This window comes from Chelmon rostratus, chromosome 4 (genome assembly GCF_017976325.1).
Source record: "Chelmon rostratus isolate fCheRos1 chromosome 4, fCheRos1.pri, whole genome shotgun sequence".
Lineage (NCBI taxonomy): Eukaryota > Metazoa > Chordata > Actinopteri > Chaetodontiformes > Chaetodontidae > Chelmon > Chelmon rostratus.
This window is the reverse complement of record NC_055661.1, coordinates 20,085,031-20,101,360: the sequence shown is the minus strand read 5'-3', so window position 1 is coordinate 20,101,360 and position 16,330 is coordinate 20,085,031. Positions and strand designations below refer to the sequence as shown.

At 44.0% G+C, this 16,330-nt stretch overlaps 1 protein-coding gene across 2 annotated transcripts in view; it reads left to right on the top strand.

Annotated features, from left to right (window-relative positions):
* Window positions 1-15,273, top strand: part of trabd2b (TraB domain containing 2B) — a 65,020-nt gene extending 49,747 nt beyond the window's left edge. For both annotated transcript variants that reach the window (XM_041935566.1, XM_041935567.1), the window contains 3 exons: window positions 10,957-11,053; window positions 13,549-13,824; window positions 14,398-15,273. In XM_041935566.1, coding sequence (XP_041791500.1) covers window positions 10,957-11,053; window positions 13,549-13,824; window positions 14,398-14,632 — 608 coding nt within the window. In that variant the 3' untranslated portion in view covers window positions 14,633-15,273. The remainder of the gene's footprint in view (window positions 1-10,956; window positions 11,054-13,548; window positions 13,825-14,397) is intronic.
* The last annotated feature ends 1,057 nt before the right edge of the window (window positions 15,274-16,330 follow it).

Below are 16,330 nucleotides of genomic sequence, written 5' to 3'. Positions count from 1 at the left end.
TGCTGGGAGCGTAGGGGCAGTGTGTAGCTGGAGCTCTGTGGTGTGCTTCAGCAGGTTTTCATTTGCCAGTTCTCTGGCTGCCGCTGCCCGGCCTTATTGAAAACATCCCATGGAATTTCCTGACGCTGCCACGGCCTAGACACTTCACACGCACGCACGCACACACTTTCACGTGTGTCTGTGTACGCTAGCGACACAAAAGTCATGTGATCAGCAGAGATATTCAGCTCCAAAAAGAGGAGCTGCCGTCAAAAATGTCCATGTATGTCGTAGTGTTTGTTTTGAAGTCTGTTCCACTTTGGATTTGTTTGCAGAAAGTTGATTTTTGTGTGCATGTTCTGCTGCACAGGCCTATAATAGTCCATTGTGCAGGCAGAGCAGGCCCATGTGTTTTGCAGTCGTTTGTGGTGTTGCGGTGTTGAAGTGATGACTGAGGGAGGGAGTCTGCTTGGCGTGCATGTCACTTTGTCTCCGTGGCTCTTCCTGTCTTAGCGCATATCTGCTTTTCTCAGCCTTTTTTTTTTTCATTTACATTTCCGCCTGCACTCCAATTTGTCTTTGACTCTAATTCCAGTCTATCTCCCTTAAGCCGCTGTCTTACTGGTTCGTCCTACTCAGTCTTATACATTTTCTGCTGTCTCGCCTTTATTAAACGGATGGCCTCCCTCTATGCTGCCTAGCTCTGCCTCCTCATGCCATCTCCCCCTCTGCATAGTGCAGAAGCATTTTATGAAGTGACAGATGCCATCTATGTGCGTCATGTTCTCAGCAGAGAAGGCAGAGATAGAGAGATATTATTAGTGCTTTCCTACTGACAGTTTGGGCTTAACACACATTTCAATTTATTTCTAAAAGGAGTGCGGCTTGGCCTACAAGCCAGTGTTATTTGCTGCAGGGTGACAGTGTATGTGTGTCAGTGTATAGTGTGTAGGGCTTTAGTCCAAGACAGGGCTACTTTTGTCCTGCCACTATGGTGAAAATGTTCTACCCAGCAGCGCTGCACCCGTCCCACTCACACACACAAATACACACACATGCTTGTCTTAGTAACCCTTCTGTAAGTATCACTTATCCCAAAACACTCTTTATCAAAATAAAAGTACAAAAAACGTTTTTTCTGCTTGATGAGTTCCATCCACGTAACAGAAATTAAAACATACAAATATGTTATTCTCTACTATGTCTGCTCCTACAGTACGTTTACAGTGCATACAACAATGTAACTTTAAACTATCTTACTGAATTTTGCATGTACTTTTACACTTGTTACTTGCTGTATACTTTTTAGCAGCCCCACTATCTTTGTTGTGCACAAGTATTTGAAATGAAATTGACAAACCACAGCCTAACATTGTAGTTAGTGCACCATATAAGCAAAGATGACTTGAAAAGTTAGCACACATACCTTTTTAATCACTATAGCAACAGCATTAGCTCTGCTGTGGCACCTATGTAAGGTTATTTCTTCTTTTAAACGTTCAGGAATGTAACTTTGAAAACGTCTTATGGTAACTCTTAACTACACTGGTTGGATTCCTACCTCTAATTAATTCAGTGCAGCTCATTAGCTTGGTCGAGGATTACACACTTCATTAGCAACTGAAAGAAAGTCTCTTAGCCTTTTTAGAGCCAATAAGCCTAATGCTACATTTCATAAACACATGGATGCTTTAGTCTTTCTCGCTTTGATCTTTTGAGCATTTGCATCATTACCCTACATGCACCACGGCAAAAACTGCTCAGCCAAAAGAATACAAAGGTTCCCTTCTTGAAACCTGTAGTACTGCTGGTTTTCCTACTTGGTAGTTAATTGCATTCACCTGGTGTTCCAGGTGTAAATCAGATCCTGATTAAATGGTAAGAATGAAAACCAGGCCTCTGGTCCTGAGAAAGTCAGACACAAGCATGCACATACTGTGCATACCGTGGGCTGCGTACACAATCACATACCTACACACTTACTTTTATCTCTGACCTCATGCCTGCTGGGCAGCATGTCTGTGTAATGTATGCCAGCAACACACACACACACACACACACAAATATGCGCTCGGTTAAAACACATACACAGGACAACATGCACACAAGCGTTTGTATTTTGTAATGACAGGAAATGTGTGATTATTTTCTACCTGCTTGCATGAAAACTCATTGTGCTTTTTTGTGCAACTTCAACTGAGGGGCGGAGGGGAGGAAATGAAGCGACGGTGCAAGAATGAGATGAGAAAGATAAAGGCCGCAGCGAGACAGAGCTCCACGAGGATGCCGAGGCTTCCTCCATCACATATGTGTGTGACCATAAGAAAGAAGTCTTTCTCCAGCACTGACCAGCTGCTCCCAATGCTCCGAGCAGGGAGAGACGGTAAAGAGCACAGCTGACAGGAACAAAAACAAACAACAGGAGCAATTTTCACCTAATTTTGATAGCTCCACTTGCCTCAGCTCAGCTCACCTCCCTTCCTCTCTTTATTTCTGTGTGCCTTTGTATTCCTCCTCCAACTGTCTCTCTCTCCCTCTCTGCAGCCTTCTGTTTTTCCCTCGCCTCGCCCACTTTCTTCACCTTCCCTCTTCTCTCCATTAGAGCTTTGCAGACTGCAGTGGGAAGCTCGCGCAGTCTAAATATTTAAATGTGGGGAGTCACTTTGAAGCGTCCAACGCTGCGCCACGGAGCACGCCCTCCAGCCTTTCTGACATGGAGCGGTGTCTGGCCCACCGCACGCAGCACTCAGCCTCGGGATCTGATCCCCCACAACTCCCTTGATCTCCGCATTTGACCGGAACGTCAACCAGAGCTTGGACGCGAACTGCCCCGTCAGCAGCTGTCACTCATAACGCCTCGGTATGGTGCAGGGAGACATACAGACGTCGTGCCGCATGCATAGGAAGTGAAGTCATTATGGAGATGAGGAATGAGCAAGAGATGAGGGAGGGCGAGGGAAAAGACTGCCGTTATTCCCCTTCAACAAACTCAGAGCCGGGCTGAGAGGTGGAATTTACCATCCTGCCTTTTTTTTTTTTTTTAGAGTTACACATCAAGTGAAAGCGGTGCTCTGTTTTCAAGGCAATGGTTCAAGTATTTCTGAAGTGCCGTGGGTAGTTGTTTCTCCGGCTCCGCTCCGTTAATCCAAAGGCTGCTGTGTGATTTATAGAGGGATCCCAGTACTGTAAAACTGTAAATGGAAATGCACAGCAAGGCGCGGGGATGCTGGGCTTGTTAAAATCTTTGTTGCATTACTCATGTGTTGTTGAAGGAAAGCGTGGTGAAGGATAAGTCAGAGAGGGAAAGAGAGAGAGACTTTCCCCACATGCAGGTACACAAGTATGCACAAGCAGAAAATATACACTGGTTGGTTAGCAGGTGGCAAATTGAACAGAATCATAACAAAACAAAAGATGCTTCTAAACAAGAGATGAGGTGTCACTGAACTGTTTCACGAGAATGAAAATGATGTAGCTTTTGTATCCACCAGATCTCAACCCAGCTGACTCCCCACTGTCCTGTCAGACTTGTCTCATGGCACACGTGCAGTGATGACAGTGGCAGGTTTAGAGCCCCTTGTGGCAAGTTGTAATCTGTCATACTTGGCTATATAAATAAAAAATTACTTAAAAAATTGACTCACCGCTCACAATTCTCAGTAACTCTTTAAATAACGGGTCTTCAGTTTCACACAGAGGCACACAAACCCAGGCCTCTTATTTCTAACCTATGGCCATCGATTTTGTTGGCTCAAGTATTGCTTTAAATATGACACCACCCTCCAAATCAAGTATCATTCAAACTGTTTCTTGTGGTGAGCTCCAAAGCAGGCCTGCTGTGACGAGATTCACTTGCGAAGCTACGACTGGACGATCTCCGTTTGGGGGCGGGGTTGAAGAAATGGTCAGTTAAACAGCTACAGAGATTTTGGACCGACTGTGATGCCACATGCAGGATTATTTCATGACAGAAATGTCCAGCAGAGTTCAGAGAGCAGCACTGATGCTTTTCAGGTGGCTCACGGTGGTCCAACACCTCGCATGTTAGTTTTTCCTTTCATTTGTCATCCATTTGACACCTACGCATACAGTCGCAAACATGTGGCAATGAGAGGAAATTTCCCCCGTCATGTCAGCCTGCGTACACACTCGCAGGGGAACACATTTCCAAACAGCTCGACAGAGGAACACACCCCTGTCAACTATAAAGTAATGGGGTAGATTTTATTTTTCCTCTTTCTCACCTCACTGGGGGCAACAGCTTGTGTTTGTTTAGATCAAAATGTAGCAACGGCACCCAGCGTGCATTCTGGCTGGGTGGAGGATGTACATCCTTCTCGCCCTTCTCCTTCATCACCTCCATCCACTCCAACAATCCGGCCTCCATCTACCCTGTCTGCGACCTTTCTCTTTTTATGCACTCAACCCACCACTAAACTGTCTACTTTACTCCCCTCTCTCTTCATTTCCTCACAGTTTGTGCTCTGATTGCAGTTTTCATATGAGGTGGTCTGCTTGTAAGCCATGTGGGATTTTTTCTTAAAACCACTAGTGTGCATCAGTTGATCCGTTGTTTACACAGTATAATTGCAAACACATTTGTTTGTGCAAAGCTTAAAAATAACATAATTCCCTTCCTGTGAGTTTTCTTCATTTTTGGATCAATCTCAGTTTCCATTCTCCTCCTGCACTACTAACAGCTGGCCTTTGTACTTTGGAGGTTGTCCAGAAGGATGTAGAGAGGAAAGGATGAATAGACACGAAGGGAGGCACGGTGAGTCTGGGGCTGTGATGGAGTGCAGGGGAGAGGCGCAGGCCCAGGCTGGTGTGAGTAAGGTGGTGCTGACACGGCTGGAGTCGAGCCTGGTTGGCAACCAGAGAGAGACATGCTGCAACGCCTCTGTCTGCAACACACACTAATGTGTTGTTTGCAACATACACAGACTTGCAATGGAGAGAGAAGTAGCAAATAAACAAACAGAGGATGGAAGACAACCAGACGAGCACAGATGCTTCACAGCGACACGATTCAGTCCGGAATACCAGACAGATGAAGAGATAGTGCTGAGACAAGAGGCTGCTACAGTAAACACAGACAGAGGGAGAGGCGGAGTACATCAAGTCGCTACTGTAAGTGGAAATCAGGATGGAGAGGTTATTAAACAGAGGACTAACTGGGTCATTAAGTCGGCTCTCGGGAGCCACAGGAGGGGAAACACCCTGCAAGGTAGTGTACACACTGCAAAAAGTCACGGTTGCTTCCACTTAAAACTGAATCTTTTTTTTCCCCAAGCAATGAACATATTTAAGGCATATCTGCTTTATTAGAGTGATGACAGCAGAGCGGGAAGAAAGGCCGGCGGCTCGGTGATATGTGAAAGTGGTTGAAAGTGGTTGGAAGCCACATTACCACAGCTTACATTGCTTGTGTCTCGGCCTAAGCCACAGATCACTTGGCAGATTAAACACTGTGACGTAACTGATGATAAAGACTGAAGCTGTGTCCCAATTCCATGCAACATATTAATTGTAGGCAAGTATAGATTATTAAATATATTAAAAAACTTGAGTACTTACAGATTTTGAGTGCGCTGCTGATGTTTTGTCCCTTTTAACTACCATCTCATCGACCTGGTCTCCTGGAAATGACATATATACAGTATATATGTTACACATTTGTTTTGCTTTATATTTCTCAGGGAAAACATAACCACTGCTGGATTATGTTCAGATGCACGTGATAAAGATATAAAGAGGCCGTTTCGGGTGAATGGTGGGCCTACGCAGTGCAGTCCAGCCTGTGGTGAGGTTTAGCCAACGCAGCCTCTTTGATTAAGGTTACAGAAAGATTTTGGTTTTGATTAAACGTTAATGAGCGAGTAAACACATCCTGTCTCATGCTTCAAGTCACTTTTGACTTTTTTAAACGTTTAACCGCGATCTTTCCCTAACCTTCTCCGAATGGGTGCCTGAATATAACCATAAAAACATTAATCGTGGAAATGGAGGAGCCGCTCACAGCTGTAAAACATCAAAACAACATGTGAACGGCGGTGATACAGCAGAAAGGGGGGGAAAAAAGAAGAGGAAGAAGAATTAAATCTTTGGAATAACATTTTCTTTTCTCATTGTTAAGTTTAATTGGTGGTGGCCTTCCAAACTCATGTGGTCCATTTTCTGTTAATGTCTGGAAACAGAGAAATACAGTACATAGAATGGCATTTGAACACAGCAAGTTTCTGTACGTTGCAATTTGCTTTGCTCACCGTGACTTCCATTGTTCCTCTTTTATTCATTTCAGACCGACCCGTGTTGCTGTTTCTCATTACTTGGATACAAAATGTCATATATGTTATCAGTCACTTGTAAGAATTTCCCACAGCAGCAGCATGTTTTGCAGCATGTTTAGCAGCATGTTTTGCAGTGTACTGCCGGTGCAGTCAACCTGCGAGCACAACACGCAGCGGGGGAGCGGTTAGGAGTCAGCTGACCTCTCATTACGTCTTGGCTAATGGAGCTGTTTGCTGGGCCTGCTCTCCGCTTCACGAGCACCACACTGTTTACTGTCTAGATACTCCACAAACAAACACACTAGCCCATCCTCGCGCAAACACACTCACGCGCACGGTTACGTGCACTGGAAAGAGCGATTATCTCTGTACCCAGTCGGTCGCTCGCCCACACGAAGGGACGAACCACAAAAACACACAGAAACAAACAATACACATGCCGCTATTGTCAGATGAAAAGCTTGTGAATAAGCTTTTTCCGAAAGCCCACATGTTGAGGACCTCTGACAAACATTTTTGTTTGTTTGACAAATTGTGCCAGCTCATGGGGAACTGTGCAATCCCTCAATTTAAGTTCAAACAGGGAATTTACCAAATTTTGAGAAATGGCGGTTTTCACAATGAGAACGACAGTTTGTTTGTGTGTGTGTGCGAGCGCGTGTGCATAAGTGTATGTTTGTAGCTGTTTGCAGTTTATTCTTTTAGCCCTTCATTGCAGACACAAGTGTTTGCATTGCCTGCCTGTTTGTTTGTGTGTACAGTAGGTTGTTTAAGGAGTGGGTGCATGTTTACGAGAGCCTGGAAACAACAAATGGGCTATACTGAAAAGAACACTCAGCAGATTTGAATGTTTAAAAGAATGGCAGATTTACAGCAGGTGTGTCTTAGGAATTGAAAACATGTGGTCGTCTGCTGGTTGTGAAGGAAAACTACAATTTCATCATGCAAACAAACACACACACACACACACACACACACGTACACTGCTCTGTCTGGGTGTGTTATGCATGACAGCATAGCAGAGGAAATCAAGTCAGCACATCAAACAGTCAGCTTGACCTCACACCCGGCAGAACACACAGGAGGTGTTCTTCTCTGCCCTCAGCCTGCAGAAATTAATGAAATAGCTGCTTGACACAGATATGAGGGTGGTTGAATCTGTCAGCATGCAGTCACTGAATGAGCTGACTTTGGCCGCTGCGCCTTGTTAGGAGAAAGGGATGAAAGAAAAGAGAGAAGAATGTAGAATGTAGAGGGAAAGAATTATTCTTGGCAGTAATTTAGCAGGTATTTGTGTAGTGGGACTTTTTTGAGTGTGTGCATTTCAGCAGCGATTTTCTCAAATATAATTCTGTTTTAAGTTCAGTGTTGCAGGCTGCTAGCTACCGTATATGTCATGTTGTAAAATAAATCATCCATAGCTACTTCTCATGCAGTTTCTCCATAAAGTAAATTTGCCAAATGGGACAAATTTTAACCTTTTAACAAGACTAAGAGCAGATTTGCTAACAGCTCTGTGAGGCTGTACTAAGACATGTTGAGCTAAATGCTAGCACCGGCATGCTAGCATGCTCACAATAGTATGCTAATCATATATAACGTTTATCATGTTCAGCATCAGGATAACATTTAATCATTAGCACTAAACACCAAGTACAGTTTAGCAGATATTTAGTCATGAAACAAAGTATTGGGCAAATAGAAAATTTGATGTTACGATGTCGCTAAAGAAAACATTAATGGATCACCAAAGTTATTACTACAATTCATCTTGAGGTGAACATGAATGTCTGTATCAAATTTCATGGCAATCCACCTAACAGTTGATGGGTGATACTCTGAAAAACGACCGCCCCGTCTGGGAAGCGGACCATGAAAACTGTTTGGAAAAGGGCAGTTACTTTAAAAAAAAAAAAAAAAAAAAAAAAACTCTTGGCATGTGATTGGATAAACCATCTATCACAGTCTGTCCATGGCTAACTTCAACCAATCAGATCAACGGACCATATGACTCAGCGGGAGAGTGAAACTCTTGCCAAAGCCAGTCAGGAGAAGAGTGAAAACGTCTTTTCCATGTAGAAAAGCCTTCAGTGCTGTTCTTTTCACATCTTTCAATGAAGAAATACTCTCCAGTTCTGATAGATGCTATAGCAGCATCTAATCTCTTTAGGAGCGGCCATTGTTGTTTTCGAACAAACATGACACAAGCATGCCCGTAGCTGCCAGTAGTTCCTCACACGACGCCGATTGGTCTAAACCAGCTTGTGCTTCAGCCCCAAGCACATAACTTGAAGCCGGGCAAGATGGATTCTCGCGCTGCGTGATCTCACAGATCAAGGTGCGTCGTGAGTCGACTGGGAACCATGAATGTCTGTCCAAAACTTTGTGCCAATGCGTCCAGTACGTGTTGAGATATTTCACTTGATAAGTGGAAATCTTGACAAACTGGTGGCAGTAGACACAAAAGTTCACCAAAGTCATTAGGATTCATTCATATCCTGACTATCTGTGCAGCATTTCCTGTCAGTCCATCCAATAGTTGGTGAGATATTATAACCAAAGGTGTGGACTAATGTGGCTGAAAAAAAAATACCTTGTTTTATAGCTTATATCTTTTTCATTAAAGGGATCTATTATGAACTCTTCTGTGTGTAGATTTTATACAGCAGTGACAAGATCACTTGTCACACACTCATAACCCTGAGAAAGTTCTTAAAGAAACAAGGATGTGAAATACATCCTCACTTCTGTAAACTGTGAGGACATTTAGTCTGCATAAGTATAGCAAATCTAGAACACACACACATACACACATAAATACATACACCCACCTCCAACCAGACAAAAACTCACACTCTCCCCTCTGTGTAATCCCATCTGATCTCGCCGACACTCTGTTGTTAGAAGCCTCCTTTCACTCCGCAGCCTATCCCAGCGCTGCCTTTGAACTCGGCTGCCAAGAAAGTGTAACACCGCGTGCCTCTTTCTTTGACTTTCAGGAATGATCAGGAACATTATAATGATAAAATTGGCAGGGGGTGAGGAGCTGAGTGGGAGCAGAAGGCCCTGACAAAAAGCGAGCGAGAGGCTCGAATATTGTCAACGTGTTGTTAATAAGCTGCAGGAGAGAGCTGAGCTGTGTGTGAATTCCTGCGTGTGTGCAAATGTTGGCATGTGCAGGTTTGTGTATATGTGTGAGCACAAACATGGGTTCTTCTGTTAAGCCGTGTGTGTGTGTGTGTAGCGGGGGTGATGTCAGGCTACATTACATCTTATTGCTGGGTTGAGTGACACGCAGGATTATCGGCTGATGGGAGGAATAAAAAAAAAAGCTTTTATCAGCGTGGGGCTGGGGCCCGCATGTTTGATGTTAGTCTGAAGGAATCATACACAAGGTGAGGGAAAGAGGGAGAGGGGCGGAGAGGAGGCAGGAGGTTGAGTGCCGACAATATGGGGTCATTACGGAGCAACAAGTGGGCCCAGTAGATGAAAAGTGAGCCCTCGTTATCTCACAGATGCTCTACAGTCCTGTTCTTGCTTCTGTCTACAGGGGGACTGTAGCTGCCATAAAACAAGTCTCTTTGGTGGGGGGGGTCGACCGCTTGTCGGGCATATCCAGGGTCGTTACTGGGTCCAATGTTAGAGGGTATCTGAGATTTCTTTTCTAAGAATGTGCATCAAGTTGAGTTGAGTAAACCTTTTTCCTTAATATCTCAGGTGGAATTTATTGCAGATCCACATTTGGTTGAAAGGAAGAATATAATGAGTTGCATGATATGCGTGTATTTACATCTCCACAGGCACGCCCCAGTTTGAGAAACAAGCACTGTAATTATCCCATGACACCACTGTCCCACAGGACTCCAGGACAGCTGCTTTCCGTATGAAGTTTGAGCAGCGACATGTTTCGGTTATACCAGAGGGTGACTCATTTCCGTGATGTGGATTGTGATACGGAGGCATCGCATTTCTGCAGTTGGCCACGTTTCGTCACTACTGAAGTTTACTGCCACATAGTTTAAGGTGTACAGCATTAATTCTGCAAAGACCACAAGCCCTGTCTCGCAATGACCATGAAAGCTGTCTATCTGCCCTGTGATTCAGGTCTGCTTTAAAATGTAATGGATTCTTCCTTGGTCCATGCTACACCCTTCCACCAAGTTTCATAAAATCTGGGCCAGTAGTTTTTCCATTATCTTGCTGACAAACAAACAAACCGACAAACCTACAAAAGCATAACCACTTTGGAGCCCAGAGGCGACCTAGGGAAAGTGTTACTTTAAGCTAAATGCTAACTTTAGCATGCAAACTTGTTCACAAGGACAATGCAATGTTTGGACCATTGCCATCCCTGGAGCCCCTGGCCTCTGTTCTACCTTTCAATACTTTCAGTAAAGAGATCTCTTCCTAAAGCGATTTAAATGTTTTTCAGCTGAAGTTAATTAGAGACTTCAGCTGGAGTTAGACGTATGAAGCGGATATCTTCCAACGTAACTGTGTTTTTTAATATTCTTTACGTTGCTGTTATCGGCATCAACATGTTTTTTTGCTTTTCATTTCTATGAAACACCAGTCATACAGACAAAATGCATGCTCTGCAGCACAGAACTGGTTTTGACTCTTCTTCTGGTTTTCACGTTGCTTCTCATGGATCCCTCCTGACTTTTGGCTTTCTGTCTACTTTCAGGCCACTTCCTGGGAAACCACAGCGTGCTGGACATCCTGAGACAGGAGGGCTACGAGATTGTCCACATGTCCGCCGATCACCAAGAGCCAGTCACAGAGTGAGTAAGCAGAGCCAAAACAGATGACAGAGCATGTAATTTGATTAAAGCACTGTGGTTACAAAGAAACAAACAGAAAATCTGTTGTTTAAAAACAGAAAAAGCGGACGATTGCTCGGGTTACTAACAGCATACATCTGATGACAGAATTACAGTCGGTGCTGTGCAGGTTCACACATCACGAGAGCCAGTTCAAAGTTCACACAAGTTCACAGTCCCAAAAAAAGGAAATAGTTCACATTTACATCTCCTTTTTTTTAAAGGCTGCAGATTTCCTACAACGCAGTCGAGTGATGCAAACGCTCAGTTCACAAAAACAAGAGCTCAAACAAGTGAACACAATCTTTCAGCAGGTTCATGCACAACATTGATTCCAGTAATCGTTTGATATGACTGATTCTCCCAAGGGCGTAGATGATAATAACACATGGCACGAGGCTAAACACTTCCACTGTAATTAAACTATGAGCACTGGATGATTCCAGTTTCGTGTGGGCAATCAGTCTCAGGTCACACTTGAAACCTCGAGATCCCGTTAACCTGACAAGATAATAAATGGAAGAGGACGAGCATCCGCGCTATTATGTTGTGATAATACGGCCACAAAACAGAGCATTTTCACACTCTTGGTGTTTGGCAGGCGTGCAGATACACGTGGACATACATCAACAGAGCCCTTCAAACAGAGAAAGAAAGAAAGAAACAACTCAGCCAGCCCGCTTCCATCTTATTCCCACTGGAGTGGAGCTATTTAACCTCAGTAGATTTATTGAAGCGCAGTACAGATACGGTCCAAATTTTGCTCTGTAACAAATAAAGCTCAGCTATGCAGGAATCCTTTGATACCTCATCAACTCCCTCACCTTCCTCCCTTGCTGCCTCCCTTCCTTCCTCTCTCCCTCTCGTTCCTGGCTGCCAAAGGCGAGCTTCCAGTGGTGTTTCGGCCCTGCTCTCAGCAGCCGCTGGTGCCACGGTCAACACAAACGCACACACGTACACATGTGCATGCGTGGGGGAGGTGAAGCGATGCACGGTGCCAAGGTTGCACACACACTCAAACTCACACAGAGGCTTGGCATCCTGCAGCATTTTCTACAATCCCTCTTAATATCTGTGTGTGTGTGTGTGTGTGTGTGTACACCCCCATTCCTTGGCACAGAGCAGCTCCCCTCTCACCACGGGGGCTGATCCATGTGCCCATAAAATAGCAACAAAAGCCACTTTTATCAGGGTGAAAAGGGGAAAAACAAGGCAAAACAAAGGGCATCTCTTCAAGAGCAGCGAAGACATCAGCATCCGTCCGTCCGTCCAGCCAGGGACACTACAAACGTCTCACTGCGAACTGTAAACGCAGCCTCTCTATCTCCCTCCGCCCTGTTTGCAGAGCTGCGGGCTTTAGCCAGTGGTTCTGGTTTTCTAAGCTGACAAGTGGACTGACTTACTGTGGTCACAAAACACTCTGCACACACACACACGCCCAACCACACACTCACACGTGTGCACGCACTCAGACACTTTTTGCACCCTGATACAAGGTGACATGACAGGCGAGCAAAAACACCACAGGATGGCTGAATGAGAGGTGTTTATGAAAGCCGTTAGCCTCAGACCAGAGTCAATTGGCAAAGGGTCTTCAAGAGCGATTATATGACTGACAGACAGAGCAGCTGGGTTTGGCTCCACAGTAGCTTGACCGCGGGCCTGGAGCTATCATCACCATGACCGAGGGGGGGGGTTCAAGCCTGTAAGAGTAGAAGTACAGACATCAAATTTATGATGACCGGACAGACAAAACTAATTATGAGTGAGCAGTGGAAATCATGAGTAAGATCCATCATACAATCCATTATATCATGTTCAGAAATCTGAGTCCGTGATCTCAAACTCTGACTCGCTGCACGTTTTGATTTTCTTCTGCTTGTTTCGGCGCAGCACCCTTGCGTGATGTGTGCAGTGGGTTCTGTCTGACGTTCCACCTTGAAACACAAAGTCGCATGAGAGCCATTTCGACAGGAACGAGAAGAGAAAGTATGAGTAATGAGTGGAAGAAAGAGGAGCATGGCAAATGCTCTCAAGGAGAGGCCGGTGATTCTGGGTGGTCTGCTTTGGGCAGATGTCAGTTTTGACGCAACAGTACGGCCACAAGAGTTACAACTTCCTGTAATGCTGCCTGCTGGGTATTTCTGCCACTCAGTACAGCGTTTATAGGGCAAGGCGCCCTATGTGGTGTTCGTGTCCTTGATTGAAGTCAAGAGCTGTAAGTGGAAAGCAATACAGTGGTCAGGAACCACAAACAATAACATTCGCCAGCAGCCACTCTGAAAGCTTAGACAAGCCAAGCAGTCCTGTATTTTCAATAATGATCAGCTCAGATTCACAAAAAGCTTCTTTCCTATCTTTAAGAGAGATACCGTTCAGCACACCAAGGACTTATATGGTCAGAAGAATAATTCCATATCCTCCACATCCTGTCCATCTGTTTTTTCCTGCTCCAGGGGTAAACCAGCTGAGGAGCCTGCAGCAGGGTCCAGCGAGGAGAACCCTGACACGTCTCCCACCAGCTGGCTCACCGGTCCACCGGACGCGGAGCTGGAGCTGGAGGAACCAGACATCATGCCCGGCCTCGGAGACGAGGAGCTGCCCCACATGCTGCTCCCCGACAGCCTGAGCCAGCTGGAGGAATTCGGACGACACAAAAGGCCCCGCAAAGCTCACCGCGGCCATGGCAGACCCCGCCTCTTCAGTGACCTGTGGGTTCGCATTGGGGATAGGTGAGATATCTGTTATGATCCATTTATTATAGTGATTTTCAGCTCTTTTAAAGGTATTCAGTTCTATAAAGTAGCCTTAGGTGTTAGGATTTTTGGGAAGTAGCTGCTGAGTGACTTTAAGATCAACAAAGACATAGATATTTGATTAAAAATGTGCTTTACGAGTATTTAATTTAAAATAAGTGTTTGAGGGATCATTATGGGGTTCGTTGCCTTAAAATTTAATAGATATGTTGGAGCACTTGTAGAAAACGTGGCAACCACATGTCTGGCATCTATTTTTGATGTATGATTCAGGTCATTATAGATTAATACAAACATCATCTTCTGATATTAGTGTTTTTTTGCATTTAACTATAGTTAAACTGAAGTTTCCCTGCAAAAGATGTTTGAATAACAACACCTTTATAGACACACAGACAGTTTCCAGATGTCCTGATGAGCGTTCAGTATCATATCACATCATATTAGCCAAAGACAATTATCAAATGTTTGCATTCGAGAAGCTGGAACCAGAGAATTTGGGGCATTTTTTGTTTAAAAATGACATTTCTTGTGTCCTCTCTATTCCAGCACTACTCCACCACCTAGTGTGAGGATCATTAATGGCTACGTGACAGTGGAGCCTCCGCTGACCCATCAAGAGCAGCGCAGACAGATGAAGATCTACACCACAGAGCGACGACCCAGTCCGGCTTCCTCCACTCCGCCTAACCCCAGCTCAGCCCAGCCAGCCTTAGTCCACAGCACGCTCACGCTGTCTTGTATTTTAACCTGGCTGTTATCACACATGCTGTTCACCTCCTGACCACAGGACAGCGTCATCGCACAGACAAACACTCAAGACACCGCTGCGTCCACACCGGAGCAGTGGAATGTACCTGATAAACAAGGAATGACCGTCAGCACAAGCAGAAAAGAGATGGAGGACACGACGTCCTGAGGCAGGACGATCCTGCTGTCGGCCTCCACCAACAGGGATCGATCACCTCCAGCCTGCCGCAATGCAAAGTCTTCACAAACTTGTCACGTCTCAAAATGTGTGGAATAAGCTCTCAGCCATGACACAAGCAACAAGTGCGTTGGACTTTAAAGGGTGGGGTCTTCAAACCTAATGCAAGTATGATGGTAGACCAACAAACTCATACCACATTGAAGACCTGTAATTTTGAAGCGTGGAATCGTCTACCTAATAAAAAAAACTGTAATACTGTATAGAAAAATAAGACTGACACTAATAATGAGAATAGAACATACTAATAACTGTTGTAACTCTGTGATAAATGAGTTGAATGCATACAGTCAGACAGTACTGTGTAGGAGGTGGAGCACTCAGTTGCCACTTTTTGTAAATTGTGCATTTTGTTCATAAAGAAATATTGTATATTTATTATTTCTGGAAGAAAAGAGTATATTTTCTTGCTTTTTGAAGACGAATGAAAAAATAAACTTGAAAACTGTCAAAACGTTTCAAGATTCATTTCTCCAGATCATTTTCACGGGGCGTTCACGGCGAAGTCTTGGAGGAAAAACAGAATCAAATAGAATAAATCAACAGCATAAACATGCTTTCCATGTAAATTCTTACTATTTGTGAGATTATAGAATTTATGTTAATATTGAGTAATTACAGCAAGCTCTCCCTGGATCATGTGGCATCAATTATTCATTTATTTATTTATTTGACAAGCACAATGAAAAAATCATGAACCAAAGGGTAAAAGTGCCAATGTTAGGCTGAATTTAGTGGCATGTGTGCATGACAAATTGGCAGATTATGAAGTTTAAGATGCGTAAATACCCATTAATGATATACTGAAAACATACGTTGGATGTTATTTAGCATTTTAGTTGAACATAAGCGCAGAAGAGGAAACATGTGCAACAGGTGATCTCAATCTGCCACCTGCTGGCTAAAATAAGAAACCACCACTCACTTTCTGCCTCTGCTATAGTCGCATTAGAGAGCTAGGACAGAGAGGACTGTGAGACATGTTGTAAGATTATTCTGTCTGACAACTGAACGTCTGATGATGAATTTCATTGTAAGCAATATATTTATGATGAAGTTTGTTTGTACATTCTTGTGTCTCAGGGAAAGTTCATTACTAGAAAAAGGATGATTTCAAATTCCAGATTTCAGTTAACTAAAAATGGCCGAGGACCTTAGGTTGTCTATTAGCATTACATAGCTAACTTGTTAGCTAACGCTAGTGATAAATGCCACATCACTATATCATCATAACTCAGACATATTAAATCATGGACCATCTATTATATCTATATTTCTATACAACAATAAATATTTTATCTGCATTTGAAATACTTTTGTGGAGAGAGTGATTTATATATACATCACAAAATGCATTTCTGAATCTTTCTGTGCACATACATTAATATTGAGGCCAATCCGATTCCACAGTTTTTGCTCTGATGCTTCACATTGCATAAACACGGCAGCACTCTTTAAGGTAAAAGAGATGATGTGTCTACTGTAAAAGTAGCC